This window comes from Filicampus tigris, chromosome 7, assembly GCF_054856515.1.
Source record: "Filicampus tigris isolate MCC_2025a chromosome 7, RoL_Ftig_1.0, whole genome shotgun sequence".
NCBI lineage: Eukaryota > Metazoa > Chordata > Actinopteri > Syngnathiformes > Syngnathidae > Filicampus > Filicampus tigris.
Window position 1 is genome coordinate 8,773,830 of NC_141223.1, and position 18,774 is coordinate 8,792,603.

The following is an 18,774-nucleotide window of genomic DNA, read 5'->3' on the forward strand; positions in this document are numbered from 1 at the left end:
TTCATAGGACGGGTTGCAAAGGGATGGGAAATTTATAGAAAGTTCCTGATTAATATCCATAGGACGCTCAGCTGAATAATTTTGGATATATTCAAAATCGGCGTGGCACCGTGACCGAGTGGTTAGTACGTCCGCGTAATAGTTCAGCGATTGGGTGTTAGAATCCAGGCTGCGGGCTTCGTGGGTGAAGTTTGCATGTTCACACGTGTGCTTGAGGGGGCTTGCTCACGCATTCCGAAACTTACGGTTAAGTGACGTCTAAATTGACTGTAAGGGTTTGTTGTTTGGCCCCTGGTAACCAATTGATGGTGTACCTCGCCTCTTGCCCCAAAGTCAGCAGGAATAGGCTCAGTCTAACCTCGTGAGGGTAAGCAGCACGAAACGATTGGATGACAACTGGAAACGTTTCATGAGCGATAACTGGTGAAGGGAAGTCAATTTGATGGAAACGTATCACATTTCAGCATAAATATAATCATTCTGTTGCGTCAAGCAGCATAGCTCTCCTTGCCCACATGCAAGGACATTACTGTGTGTGTGCGTGTGTGTGTGTGCACCGTAGTAAGCGCATCTCATTTGCTGCTTCCTCCAGAGGCGGAGCAGCAGGTTTGCGGGCTGCCCACACCAGCGCAGCTCCGTCTCCTGCTGGGTTGTGTTTTTATTTACTATCCATTAACTCGTTTGCAGTTCCGGTGGCACAAACTAGTGGGACACTCGTGTGTCTGACACTTACTTGGGGGGACTCGCTGGACCATGGCAGCCAGAGAGGAGCTCTACAGTAAAGTCCTTCCTCGGAGACTCCGGCAGATCCGTTCGGGCTCCCTGAAATGCGGCTCCAACCTGGATGTGCTGTTGTCTATGGGCTTCCCGAGACAAAGGGCGTAAGTGTCCGGTGTGGAGCCTTGCATGCATGTCACAAGACGCACGGGGGCTGACGTGGACATGGGGCCGCTGTGTGGGCTGACTAAACGGCGAAGTTCGTTTCCTTGCTCGTGGACGGGTCGTCAGCACCATGACTCGCTTTACCCTTTTGCGCAGCTAGCCGCTATGTATATATTATGAATTACAACCATACGAACATTTAATAACTTATATAGTACGACTTTATTCTATGATATATTTTACTATATTGTACTGTGAAATGTTAGGACAGTCGAATTATGGAATGGCGCAAATGTGTAGAGCGAAACTAAATTAGCCGATACAGTATTTACTATTTAATGTTGGTTGGTGTAACGTTAGCATCACATTACTGTTTATTTATATTCATTTACAGTTTCACAGTCTGTTTAACGTTTCGAAATTGATTTTTTTTTCCCCATGGTTTCTTCTAGTCAAGTATGACATATGTGTTAATGGCGTTTACCACGTGTATTTTTCTTTAAATCAGTCATTTGCCATGGAGTTGTGCCGTGTATATGGAGCGAGGGCACAGACCAATCTTCCTGTGGATAGGGAAAAAAAAAGGGGTTTCTCTTCAGAAATGATAGTTAAATCATACACTCACCAGCCACAACATTTACCAGCTGCTGCATGGCTCCAATCAGATCCAATACAAGAATTGTGTCACCCCAAAGATAATAATGTTCAGTTTTGATTGACAAAGTCCCAGAGAGGTATTATTCATTTGCATTTATTATTGTGGTTATAGCTTGGACTGGAATACAACTGCATTACATCATCTCTCTTTTTGGTTGCTGCCAACAAGGTTATTGCTCACAAAAACTAAAGAAATTACTATAACTAAAATTGACACAATGAAGGTCAATGACAAGAGTTGTCATTTTCTATTTTATCAATTAATTTGGGAGAAATTAGGAAATAAGTGACTCCATGAATAACGCCTCTTTTAATGACGAAAATGGCCGCGCCCCCTACCGTTCTATCCATCTTCGGTCGGAGTCACTGGAGGGACCGATTACAAACTCTCCATTGGAAATCATTGTACCTTCATTGCTTATAACGTCCAAAAACGGTAATCAATTGGCACCAAAAATTATGTGGACATCCCTACTAATGACCACTTCAATTTATCAAAAGGATTAACCTCTCAGTGGCTGATTTATATGATAATGAGGAAATGTGGAAGTGAAGCGAGCTAAATAGATTTATGCTGGGATGAGCGCACACTGCTTCTTTGCTAAAAAATAAATAAATAAACACTGCTTCTTTGCTGATCACGGTTAGGATGGGCGAGGCATTAAACACCAGTCAGGATATTTACAGAGACTGAAGTGGGAATGAGTAGACGTGCACATTTATTTGGATTTATTTTTAATCTTGCACTCGACAAATACTCCATATATTGAAAAAACGAATACTAAATCTCATAAAAGCAAAACTAAAATGAAACATTTTCGAAAAAATAAAAACAAACCTCTAAAAACGAATAAAAACGAAGTGAATTTTAGAAAACAAAAGTCAAAACAAAATTAACAACTCACTGCTGTATAGTGAAAAATCCAAAACTATTATAACCCTGGCTGCCAATGAGTGTATTTTTCCGCAACATTAAGTTTCGAACCTACATCTCAATCAGTACCCAGTGGATTTATCCCTGGCAGTTCATGGAAGAATGGACACAAGATTGTGAGTCAGTGGTGTGAAACAATGACTGTGAGTCTGCAAACAACAGTGATGGAATGACCTTTCAGCAGTTGTCTATTCTGTCTCGTAATCACTCACCCTGTGACTCTGTTTAGACCTCTGACAGACAGGCAGAAAAGAAAAGAAAGACTGCAAAATGATCCGCCTCATCCTTAACCTTGTGTGTGGTTGTTCAGGTTGATGGAAGAGTTACGAGTTGAACAGAATTTAAGTGTATGAAGTGTTTGGAGATTTGAAATCTGCTGGAGCCTTGCTTTGAAAGTGAATCGGGATTGGGTGAAATGCTCCATTGCAACGTTACACTCACAAAGGGTGTTCAAATTCAACTATTACATGTTACAGAACAAAATGTGAAGTCTTAGGGATACTTTTATTTTTTTTTAATTACGTTAATGTAGGGCTGGTTGATAATTCAATATCAATATGTATCGCGAATGACGCGTTTTCGATATCAATAGAAAATGCCTTCGATAAAACGTTAGACAGAAAAAAAATGAGAACACAAACCCGATCGCATGCGTAATATAGGCGGCGCGCATCCGCCTCAAAACACGAAGAAGTTAAAAACAATGAAGAAGAAGCATTTCAACCAACCAATAAATGCCTTACAATGCTCATAAGAGTAAATATGGAATAACCTATGAACAATTATTCTAACACTTATAAAGTAATATCTTAACTTCAAAGCATGCCATTTAATTCATTTCGCCAAATAACTTAACGCAGGGCGATAATGGCATATCTCCACGCAGTCAGTACAAATCATGTGGTGTTACGTTACGTGACGTTATTTCGAGTAACTAAATTAATGGAATAAACGAATGAATAAATGAATAAATAAATAAATAAAATAAATTAAATAAAAAAAGAAACAAAAACTTGACTGGGTCATCATACAACAGGGCAGTAGACATGACAGTATTGACTATTTCACTTTTTTATTTAGAGGTTCTTTGTTGCAGTAAAAGAGGGAACATAGCAAATGCATTACAGTGTATCACTACGGCTTGATCAGTAAAAGATGTGTATAATAGAATCCATCTGTGGAGTTGGTCATGAATTATTTAGTGTTTCTCTTGTTTTTTCTTTAGTGCAGTATGCTGAGCCTATTAAGGAGGCTTTACATCTGTGCTGTCCTCACAATTGCCTTTTGCTGTTTTCAAGAGAACCAATCAGAGCAGTATGATTTAATTTCATGTTGTCATGTCTTTATTGCACAATTAGTCAAGCATCTGTAACAGTCGTATCCTTCCCGAAACTGGGAGGATTATGCATGCAGTCTGAATAGAGTGGTGCATTTCACTGTACTTTGCTGTTACTAAAGCTTGGCGCTCATGTCATGGTTCATCTGATGCGCTGTGCGGAAGCAAGGAAACAGACAACCTTATCAGATTATGGGGGCACTCAAATGTCTTACTGTGTGAGCATGAAATTCAAGTATTAGTGATAGTGGTTGGCATTACAAATTAACGTCATTTTCCTGACACGGGGGTTTTTCATTTTTCTATAAGAATAGTTTGCAACACTTGCAATATTAATTCTGTGATGTAGTCAATATTGAGTACAAGAGTGCCCATTGCTTTGACTTTTGAGCAAACATTTGAGATAAGAGCACTATGTGGTGTGAGTAATCTCAAGTCAACTCACTTCACAACAAGCGGGAGTTTGGCAGGCGACGAACAATTCTTCCAAAAAAGGCTTTCGAGCTCTTTTATTGCCAGGAAAGTCAGTCCCCCCAAAATTCTTTGCAAGAAATATTCGCCTTCGCTAGTCCAAACAAGGCATTGTGATTGATATTGTGTTTTTGGAATATGAGTTCAGTAGCAAAATCCACCTGTCTTTAGCCACCTCAGGGGGCAGCCATTTTGTCACTTCTGTTGACTGAAAATGACATCCCAGTTGTTCAGGGCTCAGGTAACGACCAATCACGTGTTCTCTGAAACTGAGTCATGATTGGTCGTTATCTGAGCCCTGAGCAACTGTGATGTTATTGTAAGAAATATTTGGGGTTGACTTTAAGGTTCTTGTCAAACTAAACATTAATTACATGCTGTGCATTTAACTACATAGCTTTGCCTTATATACAGTAAGTCCATTTAGCATAGTGCTAGCACACAATCCAAAACGCCATAGATGCTATTATAACCCTTTAAGAAATGGCTATTATCGGCCAATATAACTTGCAATGTACATTGCATCCGTTTATCGGTATTATGCCGCTCCTGAGTGGCCAAGACGTGCACACCAGTCGGTGCAGCATAATGTCCATTAAATCGAAGCATAAAATGTATCAAAAACTGTTCAATTTTTGACGTTCTGTTTACTTACAGTACATCATTACTGATTTTTTGTTTTTAATAAAGTATAGTATTATAGAGTGCTATTTTGTTTATTAAAAACACATTACATTTTAGTTCTTCGAGAAAAAAAAAACATTGTCACCGTCCCCACAAAAAATTGTACTTCTGTATCCTTGGCACTAAAATGTTACTTCTTGGGAACATTCTTGACACATCCCTTGCTGTCCACTCATTTTTGTTGATTTGGAATGGACGAAAAAGAGCACTTTTTCACCCCACTGATGACTTCTGTGGACTCCTATTGGTAGAAACGAACTGTACATCACAAAAGACATTTCAATTCCTCTGATGTTCCTTGCTGATTTTTATATAAAGTCAGTCCAACACAAGCTGTGTTTTGCTGATATTTCAAGGTCATGGAAAAGCAGGAAAAAATGTCCTGTGGCTTGGTAACATCGGTCACTACTCTGTGGGGTTGTGTACTCAAGACTATGGAGGGTGTATTTGTATTGGAAAAGCCATTTTCCATTTGAAGATGAAGTTGCGTGGTCTGCCATAGACACTGATTTAGCTTACACTTAGGTCCCGGCGTATTCGAACTATGACGTAGTTGTCATGACTTTGCCTTTACACTTCCACGTTGCATTTGAAATAAAACGATTGATATGTGACTGAAGTTTAGTCTTTAAGCTTTACCGTCATTTTCCACAGACCGCAATTCCTTTCAGTGACTCAAAAGTATTTGGACAAAGCAACATAATGGTTCAATAGAATCAGAATTTAGGATTATGATAATGTGCTCGGATGTAAAACATTTGGAGCCAATGACTGCTAGAAATGCTTTGCCAGGCCTTCGCCATGTACCTCTAAAAATGACTGTATCACAACTGAATTCACTACAAACAAACAAACAAACAAAAAAGGCAGCCGTTTTTGCTCAGTTTGGTCAACTCAATAGTGAATTGACTTATAAAACACACACACACACACCGCACACATCATTGATCTATAGCGCATGCAAAAAATATATTTCCTCATTAAACCATGCTGTATTAAGTTTTTTTTTTTTCAGCACTGCTGTGTCTGGTTGGCCTCATTCTAGAAAAGATGAACATCCTTCTGTCACTAGTTACTTACTGGTTACTTACTGCTGCACATGAACTAATCTGTGAACACAGTGGATGTTTCCAATTGGAGTTTGTAAATAGGGCATGACAGAGTTGAAAGGATCAGGAACCAAAGTAGATTTGATGTCGCATTTAATCTCCTGCCCAATTTGGTGTGGTCTGTGTGTGTGCGGGTGCGTGTGTATGTGTGTGTGTGTTCGTGCACTTGCGTCTGTTTTGTGTTAGTGTTCACTCACATATTTATGGGTGACTGTACAGTAATGTAATGCACGCGATACTTGGTAGCCTCTTGACTCCTGTCAAGGCCTTTTGCCGTGGTGTGCTCAGTGATGACAGAGCCATCTGTGGTTTTTCGTGGCTTTGCCAAAACATTAACGGGGCTGGCTTCAGCAGCCTGCAGCTCCTGCTGCCTCCCCATACGTACTCACCCCTCCAAAGGATTTGGAACAGGAGGACCGTGGCTAACTGTACCGAAATAGAGTAACATTTCGCTATCTGTCTCATAACAATCGTTTGATAAGAGAGATTTAAAATTGTGTTAGAACATGGCACTAATTTTTTTTAATCTGCCCTTGCGGGTGATGTTATCGTTCACGCATGTGACATGGGCAATTGGAGACCGCCTGCTTTGCACCCACGACCGTGCGTCTGTGTGTGTCACCTGCAATACTTGTACCGCGCGGTTAAGGTGATTATAATTCCTTCAATGAATTGATTTCTACAATGATTCAGAGGGCTTGTCGCACGCTGTTGTCATATTTATGAATGAAATACAATGGCGTCCACCACACACCCCACGTCCGCAGAGAGTCTGCCTGCGTCTCGCTCAACTCCAATATAATTGCGTTACACCCCCTGCCCCACAATACAGACCTGCTTTTAGGTCGTCTACAATGTAGTGTATTCTTATCACCGAATTGCGAGATGCGCCGGGGCGCGCAGCATTTACGTCACTCAGTATATGCCCAGTGGGGCATATGCCAAATTTACGAACATGTTAAACAACACTTGCCCTGGCACCAAAATGAAGTTGCAAGCGTTTTTACATCGAGTGCCGGGACGCCCATTGAGGCACATCGAGGTTCCAAACACGCTACGCTAAACTTGCCCTGGCACCTAGGTGAGTTGCGTCCATTTTTACGCCGAGGGCACGGGGGCCTGTCTACCAAAACAGGACTCTTAACTTAAGCCATATTTTTTCTCAATGATTTTCGGACTTCAGGGTGTTTGACTGGACACTTTGTATCCATCTATTCATCCATTTTCTGAACTGCTTATGCAACATAAGATTTGACTTCTGCATTACCGAATGCAGGAATCGCACGATTGAAAACACACTGGAGCAGCGAGCAGGTTTTTCCAGCAGTGGGTGAGCCTTTAGGGAAGTGAGGCGACTTCCTCTGACGGGCACTTGGTCAACAAGGCATACAAGACTCATACAGGCAACAGCCTTCTTATGACGCAGATCGTTTCTCAAAAATGCAGATATTTATGTAATCTTTCTTGTCAGTCAGTGACTAACAACCATATCTTTTCAGGAAGAATCGGCGCACATTTAGAGCAACATTTTAAGGGCTCTATTTTCATGAACGGCGGGATAAGGGTGCGGTATAACTGTGGGGAGGCGGGTTAGACTGTTGGTAATTTCACAGACGAGCGCAGGCTGGCGGGTCTGAACGTGAGAGAGGTCTGCACCGCTGTGGGGGTGATTAAAGGCCACTTTATTAGTTACTCATTCCCTTTAAATTTGGAACACAAGGGGATCCAAAATATCGGCGCTGTGAATTGGGTACTTGGAGACCCGCCTAACCCAAATGCATTCAACGACTTGTCTGCTACTATGATTCAGGTAGTTTGATGCCACAACCTCCAGGTTAAGAGACGACCACTAATGGTGAACCTATTTGTAAGCGGCAATTATATTATACAAAGAAATGTATCGATTTCTTTGTTCAGTGATCAACAGGCGATATTAAAGTATTATCAATATTGCACGCTTTTGTATGTTGCAGGTTGAAAGCTCTAGCGTCGACCGGAGGCCGAAGTGTTCAAGCAGCTTGTGACTGGTGAGTGTAAGCAATTAAAATAGTGTATGTGGGCGGAAAATACACATAAATTATATTAGGACTCAGTAAGACAGTAATGTGTTACACTGCCCTCTCTTGGACAAAAACCGCAGGAGCTCTCATCTGAAACGAGCATGTAGAGCACTAATAAGTATATAGGACAGCAAATGTTTTTGTAGGCAGTCATTTGTGTGCAGGGTTGTCTGCTCACCATTTTCTGGGATATGAGCTGAAAGCAGAACACTGTATAATTATAATGGGACTCATTCGTGCTGTCCTCTAACAAGGACAAAATTTGGATCAGCACTATTTTTTACCCCCTTTGATATCCAATTTATGCAGATGCCTGGATTTTGTCATTGAGACTAGGCAATACTGAGAAATTATGGATATATATTTTTTAAATTGGTGATGATGATTTTGTGATGTGAAAAATAAGCACCATCTTTATTTGGATTCTCGCCAAAATGTATTTCATTTTCCTTGGCCCTTCACCACAACAACATTCCAATAAAGAAAAGGCAACCCCCCAAAAAATATTTCCCAAAATGTGTTCTATGAAGCCTCCACTAGTCAAAACACAGCATTCTGATTAATATTGCGTTTGTAGAATATGAGTTAACAGCAAAATCCGCCCGTTTCTAACTGTCTCGGGGGCGGCCATTTTGCCACTTTCTGTCAACTGAAAATGACATCATAGTTGCGCTGGGCTCAGGTAACGACCAATCACGGCTCACCTGTTTTCTGAAGCTGAGCCGTGATTGGCCGTTACCTGAGCTCTGAGCAACTGTGATGTCATTTTCAGTTGACAGAAAGTGGCAAAATGGCCGCCCCCTGACACGGACAAAAAAGGCTGGATTTTACTGCTTAATTCATATTCCACAAACACAATATTAATCAGAATGCCAGGCGCATAGAACATATTATTGTAAAGAATTTTGGGGGGTTGATTTCCCCTTTCAAATGTTGTACTTATTATTTCTTGCTAACAAACAAATGTCATTGAAAACATCAACCTCTGGGCGAAGATAATGCATAATGCTTTGTGAATGTTATGTGCTCACCAAACTATTTCCTTCGTCTGTATCGCTTTCACCTCAGGCTGTTCTCCCATGTGGACGACCCATTCCTGGATGAGCCTTTGCCCAGGGAGTTTGTCCTCTACCTGCGACCCAGTGGACCACTCCAGAGCCAGCTCTCCCATTTCTGGCAACAGAGTCGGGTCAAATGTGGCAAAAACAAAGCCCACAACATTTTCCCTCACATCACACTGTGCCAATTCTTCATGGTGAGTTAGGGAACTCATCCAACTCCAACTCAAAGACTTTCAATTTAAAGCTATCAATCTCAGTGTTTCTTTGTGTTTGTTTGTTTTTTTTAGTGTGCAGACCACAAGGTCGAGGCTCTATGTGAGGCCCTCCAGGCCACCGTACAGCAGTGGCGGGGTCGATTTCCCAGCCCGCTGCCCCTGGACCTGTACACATCTTCCAACTTTATTGGTCTTTTCGTAGAGGAGCACATGGCTGATGTGCTCAAGCAGTTTGCGGCCGACTTTGGCACAGAGGCAGCAAGGAAAGCTGGTATGAACCAAAAGGACTAAGTGGATATGCTATAATAGCTTGTCACCTACATGGTAATCATGCGATAACCGTGACCAATTTTCTTTCTCGGCTGTGACAATGACTAATTGGAGACCCATTTGGACCCATTAAAGAACTCACTTAGTACGCCACTGTAATTTTCTTAAAACGCAGTCGAAAGTGAGACTAATGAGCGAGCATTATTTCAGGCAGTGTAGTGCCAAATTGGATTAGACTCAATTTGTGATACGGGCTAATTGCACTCCAGTCATATGCTTCATGGTTGACAGACAGATTAGGCATGTCATCAAAATCATACTTCTCCCACATAGCTTATTGTGTTGAATTTACCTACAGTGCTGTACAACACCAAACTGTTTCTATTGTCTTAATAACCTCATTTAAAGTCTTTTAGATTTTTTTTAAGAGTTCCAATCTGTTTCTGTATTACACAGACTGCTGGCGAGTGTAAATGAGTGTACAAGTGTTTTTGTTTGGCCTGATTTGTTTTCCTTTTGGCTTGATTGTGAGAAATAGAAGTTTAGCTGAATAGTTAGCTTAGCCATGCATCATCTTGATTGTTTGTGATTGACCGGCAGTCAGTCCAGGGTGTGGTGTCAGATTGACATTCCTAAAGCAACACATCTAATGTAAGGCTAGTCTGTGTGCAGACTGCACCGTATTAGGCTGTGCTACCATATTAGGTTGACCAAAGATCTCCTTTTTTTCTCCAGAGGTCCACGTGGAGCCTCATAAGAAACAGCTCCATGTAACACTGGCCTACAACTTCCCCGCCGGTCACCTCGCGTCACTGGAAAAACTGGCGAAGGGCATTGAGGTGAAGCTAGGTTGTGATTGGCTGGCAGTTCTTTACTCCCGGGACATTCGTTTCGCAAACCACGAGGTAACATTTTAGTCGTATTGATTACTTGTCATTGCTGTTCTATAGCTGCTGACTGAAATCAGATGTAGAACAACTGTTAACCACTCATTAAATGTACTGCGTACTAAAATGTATTTAAAGTTGAAATAAGCGTAGCTCTATCAATGCCTAAGTTACATAATTTTCTTCAATCAGTGGATAAATCCCAAATGATGTAACATCATTTTTACGTCATACTGGTTGTATCAACTGTATATTGTCCCACTTGCAGACTCTACGAGTCATGTACCCCTACATGCCACAGAATGAAGACGAGCTGGAGTTGGTCGTGGGGGACTTTGTCTTCATGTCTCCAATGGACCAGAGTAATGCCACGGAGGGCTGGCTGAATGGGACCTCCCTCACCAGCGGGCTGTCAGGCCTGCTGCCCGAAAACTATGTAGGCTTAGCTGACGAATCCGACACCTGGGTCATCCATGGGTGAGCGGGGCACGCAGGTTTCATTCCACTGGTAACTAGTATGAGGTCGCATAATTTTACATACCTGATGCTGTTATAGCCGTTCCACCTACACGGACATGTGGCGGAAACACAACCCTGATGGGGGCGTACCATGCTGAGCATTTCCGTGGCAAACTGACTTGAATAGTAGCGCTTGCTTGCAACATGATTTTGTTAGCACTGTGTTAGCTGGAAAACAGCGTCGCCCTCAAGATACGAGTGACTCGACTTCCAAGATTTTTGCGAGACTTTAAGCTCACAACTGAAATACTAACACAAACACAAAAATACTCGCAACTGAAATATATTATTTATCTTTTGCGAAACATGACTAATATTACTGCTGCTTGCTGCTTACTGAGTCATTTGTAGTAGCGGTGAAATTATTCTTCGTTTGTGCCTGTATTATACTTCCCACAGATGGCCAAGGCACATGAAAGAGCAGCACGATTCACATTTAACTGAATCAAAAAAAAAGTGGCAAAAAAAGTTCATATCTTTAGATTCTAATTAATTATGTTGTAATTACATTTTTTGTAGATTACAATATTATACAGTATAGGGCTATCTTGCATTCTAAAAACACTTTCCAAAACTTTTTGTTGTTTTTCTTAGGGATTCTAGAACGGATTAATGGCATTTCCATTATTTTCAATGGGGAAAGCTGATTTGAGAAACAAATGTTTTGAGTTCTCAGCGTGGTCACATAACGAACACATCCTCAGGCACGCCTGTGCCACCAGGTCATATTTTGACCTTGAGTGTAAGAACTTTTAAATACACAGTTCCTCCCAGGATTATTCATGATGTACTTAACCGTCTCATTTGTTTCTAATGTCTCTTTGGAACTTTTGGAAAAATCCATAAAACATAAGCGATCATTTGTTAATTTAATTACGATAACTCTGTAAAAGAACAATCATAGTCTTCTATTTTGTGACATGTAATATCTTCTTCTCCATCACAGGTCCCATTCATTTTTCAGCTGTGGGTCCTCTGATAAGGCCAGTAGGGAGAGGGGGATGTTTGATGGACTGCTGGACAGCCGACACCCTGATACAAGCCCCGGAGACACTCCAACCGTCAGTCTTATTTGTCACCCAGTGCAGGTTGGTTTGTGTTTATGAGAGACAGCTGCGTTACATGATGGACTTGACCGATCTCTTGGATCTTAAATGAGTTATAATTGTAAAATCAAACTCAACACGGATTCCTTTCCTGTCATTATTATTCCATTTTTTTTAATAGTAATTATTTTTAAAATCACCTTCCTGGGCTGCGGCTACCTATTGGGGGGAATGAAGGGGAATGAGTGGAGCCGCTTTGATTGGCTGCAAAGCAAGACTGCTGTGTTCATACTCACAACGGCGCAAAACACCCATTTCTAACTGTGGCAAATTGTGTGCGTCTGCAAAAATACCAAAACTAGTCAAGCCCTTCAGTACACAGATTTACACCACTCTGCGCACCAGACATGAATATAGAGCTCTAAAGTGTCAAACAAATCACCTAGCTGATTGCAGTCAGCAGATTTTCCAACATTGTTATTAATTTTTTTTTTTTTTTTTTTTTTTTTTTTTTACAGCAGGTCCTGCGGATTAGTGGCAATCACACTCGACAGCCCAAGCGGTCATTTTTTGTTTGTCGACACGGTGAAAGAATGGACGTGGTGTTTGGAAAACACTGGCTGTCACTCTGCTCAGACAGCAAAGGTTAGCACTATCCTTATATGCTAATACCTGTAATGTAAGAACCTGGATATATGAGTTGAATTCATTCCATGTCCAAGATCATAGCTCGCTTTAATCGTACATGTGCAGTATATCTAATCAGCTCAGTAACTTTAGTGCCAACATTGAAGGTGTCCAACCCGGTCCACCAATACAATAAACAAGTCACTGGTCCCAACCACAGATCCGTGGGACGTTTGGTACCGTACAGATAGATTGGAGAAAAAGTATTATCCCCTCGCCCCCGCCGCCCCCAAACACACACGGGCGATTAGTTTCAGATTCGGAATAAATGCCTGTTTAACACCACCACTCCCCTCCCACCGAATCTCTCCGACCCCGTCGTCGCCAAATGGTTGCCAGTCTGTGAAAAATTGAGGCTTTCACTGTCTTTGTTGTTGTATTATTGCTATTTTGTTCATGTAAAGTGCATTGTTATAGCTGTAGCTTTTATGAAATGCGCTATATAAATAAAGTTGTATTGTATTGTATTGTATTGTATCTAGTACAACAGTTTATTTGAATAATGGCCATTGCACTATTTGGTATACACACTGTGCAGTAGGTCTATGAGCACCCGTTTGTCACAAGATATACGTGATGAAGACTTTTAAAAAAATAAGATTCTTATGTCGTACTACTTTTTTTGCAGGGAGATATGTCCGTTCCAATCTGAATATGCCGCTAACTTTGCCACTGTGGGGAGGACAAAGGGATTATGACATGGACGCACCCGTCACTGTGTTTGGATCCACGCAAGCACAATTAGTAGGTATGCCACTTAGGGGGAAAAAAACGTTTTCAAATACTTATCCAATACTGTGTTGATATTGTAGCTTTGTGTTAAATGTTTTCCAGGTGAGGCCCTTTTAGAGGGTAATACCGTGATAGATTTTGTGTACTGCTCACCCGCTCTGCGATGTGTTCAGACTGCACAGAGCATCCTGAAAGGTACGGAAGATTCTTTCCCAAAAGTCGGATGGATTTGAGATCCTCCTAATTGCACCAAGATGGCCAGATGTGTTTCTGTGCGACAGGTATGCAGCAGGACGGCAAGCTGAAAATTCGCGTGGAGCCGGGTCTTTTTGAATGGACCAAATGGGTTTCCGGGAGCTCACTGCCTGCATGGATACCTCCTGCTGACCTGGCTGCAACACATTTCAGTGTGGACACGACATACAGGTGACGACTCATGAGAAAAGTGTTAGTTTACCTACCTACTGTACATTCTGAAAATGTTACTTTGTAGTTATAGGACAATTATCTCCTTCTACATCATCTGAAGTCAAACCAAACATATATTTTTTAAGAATATTTTATATGCAAGCCCACTAGTTAAAACAAGGCATTCTGATTAATATTGTGTTTGTGGAATATGATTTAAGCAGGAAAATCCACCCGTTTTTAGCCATCTCAGGGCGACGGCCATTTTGTCACTTCTATCAAGTGCAAATGACATCACAACTGCTCTGGGCTCAGGTCAAGACCAATCATAGCTCAGCTTCAGAAAACAGGTGAGCCGTGATTGGTCATTACCTGAGCCCTGAGTAGTTGTGATGTCATTTTCAGTCGACAAGACGTGACAAAATGGCCGCCCCCGGAGATGGCTAAAAACGGGTGGATTTTCCTGCTTAATTTATATTTCATATTAATCTTTGTTTCAACTAGTGGGCCTGCATAGAACATATTCTTGAAAAAAATATATGTTTGGGTTGACTTCTCCTTTAAATAGTCAGGGATTATTTTGTCAATTGTTCATAAAGAAAGGCGATCTTCTAGCTCTGAAGAGACTTATTGGATCAAAACTACACAAACAAGCAACCTGGATTTTCATCTATCTACACTTTTATTTCAACTCTTTGTAATCTTAACCTCAAAGTTTGCCATTCAAATGATGTTCGAATCAACGAAGAATAATTGTCATTGGTCGATGCAATAGTAGTCATGTAATAATAATTTAAAAAAATTATTACATTTACGACCATGACGTTTTTTTCTCAGTCGCACGCACATGCGCACGCACACACGCACGCGCACGCACATTCTAATTCAGGCTTCATTTTCTGCATTCCCTGGAACGTTTCCTGCATGTCAAGTAAATGACATGGCTTAATGTTGAGCACTAACCCAGTCTATGCAGGCTGTGCAGTAATTCTAAAAAAAAAAATCATGACACAAAAATTAAAACATGTCTTTTTTTAAAAAGCAAAATGTGAACATGGGACAATCTCCTTAGGGAAAATTATACATGCAACACCGTAGGAATTAGAACGCAGTCTTCCTATTGCCTTTTGGCCACAAATTCTCATCCACATGACAATTATCTTCACTTTGCTTGGAGGTACCGGCATTTCAGAAAACTTGTTGAACATTGGTTGATCGATTGCTTCACACATTTGCCTCATTTAGAAAAAGTCAAGATTCGCCCGGGGAAAAAAGTCTAACGGAAATGTATGCAAATATGATTGACATTGTGACAACTTGTTCAACCATGTTGAAATTTGCAACTACCCTTCTGAATGCCAAAATGTTGTGGGTTTGAGACAGTTCAACAAAGATTCGTGATCATACATTTTGATCAACATGACATAAGCAACAGATAATGTAAGAAACAACAGAGTATGTTACGTAAGCATTTGCATGGATGCAGCAAAGCATTTGCAGCTTGTTCAGAGAAATAAGAAACAGATTTTTCGGGTGTGCGCAAGTGACACAATAATCGGACGATTCAACAAGTACTTTTCAATTCTGATCCGAGAAATGTAATACGGCGACTGTAATAGACCTATTTCCAAATTGCAAGGACATCTTAAAAATGATCAGGTATTTATTTTTGTACAGACCGCTGATCCCCATTAGCAAGCTTACGGTGTCGGAATCATATGAGAGCTACATGAGTCGAAGCCACCAAGTGACCAAAGAGATCCTGTCAGACTGCAAAAACACTGGTAAGAATTTGACAGAGAAGGGTGAATGTTTACTTGTTATGTGTTGCAATGGAAAAAATAAATAAAATAAAGAAATAGAGGCTAATGTAAGCACAGCTGACACATACTGTAGTTGCTAAAGACGTTGCGGTGATGAATGCATTGTGCCATTGTCTCTCTAAGTTATTGAACGTTTTTTTTTTATTTTTTTTTTTTAGAATGGCTTATAAGTGTGGCTGTGGAGCGCAACTCTATGCTTATTCTTTCTTATGATTTACATGTATTGTGTCAAGCATTTGTCCACTGTTGCATCCTGTTTCCGCTCTCCTTAGGAAACAATGTGCTGATTGTAGCCCACGCCTCTTCCCTTGAGGCCTGCACACGCCAGCTGCAGGGTTTCGTCCCACGGAGCGCCAAAGACTTCATCCAAGGAGTTCGAAAGGTTATTGGATTTCTTTTTCATGTACTGTAGACCCAAAACAATTTTTTTTTCTCATGAGGCCTCTTAGCATTTGTGTTCTCTATAAGTTCACCCACGGTTATTATTTTGGATATAATCAAATAGAAAGTGGCATTGAGGTGCTAAATAAACAAAATAATAATAATAATAATAATACAAGATTTACATTTCGCTAAAGTTATTTAGATTTGATTTAGGTATTTTAAAGACAGTATCACCGTAAGGTCGGGTAAGACTATTTAGCAAGTAAAATGACATTGGAAATCCGTCATTTGGATCAATAGCAACCTATACATTTGTACAACAAATTACGGTAAGAAACATAAGAGCATTGGTGGTGGTAACAAACCGTGGTGACAGGATAATGTGTTTGGAAGAGGGAATAATCTAAAGCAGTCTTTTTCAAAAATTTTGGGTTTGGGGTTATAGGTCAGATTTTATGGAGCCAATAGTCTAGCTCTGGGCTGTTCTAATCAAAGTTATTAGTTAATGAAAACGAAACGAAACGAAATAACTAATAACTCAAATTGAAAAAAAAAAATTCATTAACAGAATAAAATGAAATGAGAGTGCTTTTTAACTAACGGAAAGTACATTTTACTTTGATAAAACAAACCAAAATTAACTATAATCATAGCGAAAATGTCCTTTGTTTTCATCTTTGTCAGTATTAATCATAATTATTTTATTTATATTTATTTTATTACATATTACCTTTTTTTTTTTTTTTTTTTTTTAAATCTTACACTTCAGAAATATTCCACAAATAGATAAGAATATATGCATGTTTGTGTGTATGTATGTATGTGTGTATGTATGTATCCTGGCTCTTTTAAATATAAATAGAAGCATTTAGTTTGACTCCTGAGTCAGTCCTCCATATTTGTTTTTTTAGATCCCTTACCTGGGCTTCTGCTCTTGTGAGGAGCAGGGCAACTCGGGGCAATGGCAGATGGTCGACCCCCCCGTCCTGCCACTCACTCATGGGCCAAACCACAGCTTTGACTGGAGGGAGACACTTTTACATGAATAACATTTGTACGATCGTCAATTCCACCAAGTGCATCCATCCAGCAGAATGCAGCAGAAGCGCCAAATACTGGTACTGTCTACGTGAGGGGCACGTTGCTTTCGTGAATGACTCAAGGTAGACATTTCGTTTTGGCAGTGTGCAGGAAATGTCACTGAAGCGCAGTTGGATCAAACTTAATGAACAAAGATGTTCATCATAAATCTCAGGAAATTTCAGTGGAATCTCCAAAGTTCAACATAATCCACTCACCGGTTGACTTCTAAGTTTTTTGCATTTATTATCCTTTGATGTAATGTATGTAAATGTATTTTGTTGAACTTATTAAGAGAGGTAACTTAAACTCCAGGTCAGTTACTGCGGTAACAGAGGCTATGAACCTAACCTGGTCGGGAGCAGGTTTATCTCAGTGAATCTCGAGTTTCTCTCTGTCTCCGCCCTCTTTCTGAGCCACACACCACTTTTCACATTATGGACAAAGTGGAACTCGATTAAATGGTTTCGTGTTGCATTGGCATCGCGCCAGTTTATTGGTAACAACTGTTTTTGAACTGATGCATGTGCCAAAAAGGAAAGTGGCCGCGGCGGCCATTTTTCACCACCCAAAAGACATCCACGCACGAACGACAGCACAAATCTCTGAATTTACCAAAGTTTAATGTTCCGAAGATAACTAAAGGCTCAACATTGTGAATATTGACTTTCACACATATTTGACAGTGTACTTGTCAGTGTAAGAAGTGTGTGTTTTGCTCAGGTCATTTGAATTTTAATATACACACTATTTTAAATACACAGTAGACGTACACACGTGCTGGCTTTGCCATGATGCACTACCTACACTTTTGTTTTAAGTTGCAGCTCTCAGTTTTGGTGTAATCCTTGTGAACAAGGTTATGAGCAATATTTTCATCAAACCAGGAAAAAAAAAATGTATTGTCATGCCAGTACTTGGCTTGATTTTTGTTTTTTATAACATTAGTTTCTTCAATTACATTCATTTGTAGATTCCACTGTTGTATTAATTATGGCCTCAAATGGCAAGTCTCACATCTCTCCATTTTATGGAAATTTCACCATTTTGAAAAATAAACTTATGTTCCTAAAAAATATTTTTACATTCATTTGTGGAGGAAACTCTGGGAGCCATGTGATAAAAAAAAGAATCCTAATATAGTATTACATAAATTCATTTTATTTATTCTGTGAACTTCAGCAATTTTGTACAACATATTTATTTGTAATTGAAGATGTAAGTATAAGTTGAAATATCTCAGATCTTCTGATGAAGCTTTTTTGTCAGGATTAAGTTAAGTGTAATTAAGTGTAAAGACACACTTTTGTCTATATTAGGTTGTTTTCTTTGCATATACCGTATAAGGGAGTACCTCTAAATTCAACAGTTCAATTTGTGTAAAAGTTTTTTTGTTCTATTCTTGAATTAAAAAAAAGTTGAGCATGGCCTTCTTGTTATTTGTGTGTGTGACTTGGGGTGAGTGATACTGATTCAATTATATTTCTTCATCTGAAGCTCTACCTCAGGGAGTGCTTACTGGTAGTAAT

At 40.2% G+C, this 18,774-nt stretch overlaps 1 protein-coding gene across 6 annotated transcripts; it reads left to right on the forward strand.

Moving 5' to 3' along the window:
- The first annotated feature begins 172 nt into the window (after positions 1 to 172).
- On the forward strand, positions 173 to 18,672 carry ubash3bb (ubiquitin associated and SH3 domain containing Bb). Of its 6 annotated transcripts, none has more exons than XM_086035125.1 (15): positions 6,635 to 6,722; positions 7,884 to 7,940; positions 8,047 to 8,100; positions 9,202 to 9,388; positions 9,482 to 9,680; positions 10,415 to 10,584; positions 10,835 to 11,043; positions 12,032 to 12,173; positions 12,650 to 12,776; positions 13,447 to 13,566; positions 13,653 to 13,745; positions 13,832 to 13,976; positions 15,636 to 15,742; positions 16,054 to 16,163; positions 17,077 to 18,672. In XM_086035125.1, the coding sequence occupies exons 4-15, from the start codon at positions 9,386 to 9,388 to the stop codon at positions 17,212 to 17,214; spliced, it is 1,563 nt and encodes a 520-aa protein (XP_085891251.1). In that variant the 5' UTR covers positions 6,635 to 6,722; positions 7,884 to 7,940; positions 8,047 to 8,100; positions 9,202 to 9,385; the 3' UTR covers positions 17,215 to 18,672. The 6 variants fall into 6 exon arrangements, with proteins under 6 accessions (XP_085891247.1, XP_085891248.1, XP_085891246.1 ...); XM_086035124.1 differs by lacking the exon at positions 6,635 to 6,722 and adding an exon at positions 6,894 to 7,154; XM_086035121.1 differs by lacking the exons at positions 6,635 to 6,722; positions 7,884 to 7,940 and adding an exon at positions 173 to 881 and having other exon boundaries at positions 12,653 to 12,776.
- Positions 18,673 to 18,774: the final 102 nt, after the last annotated feature.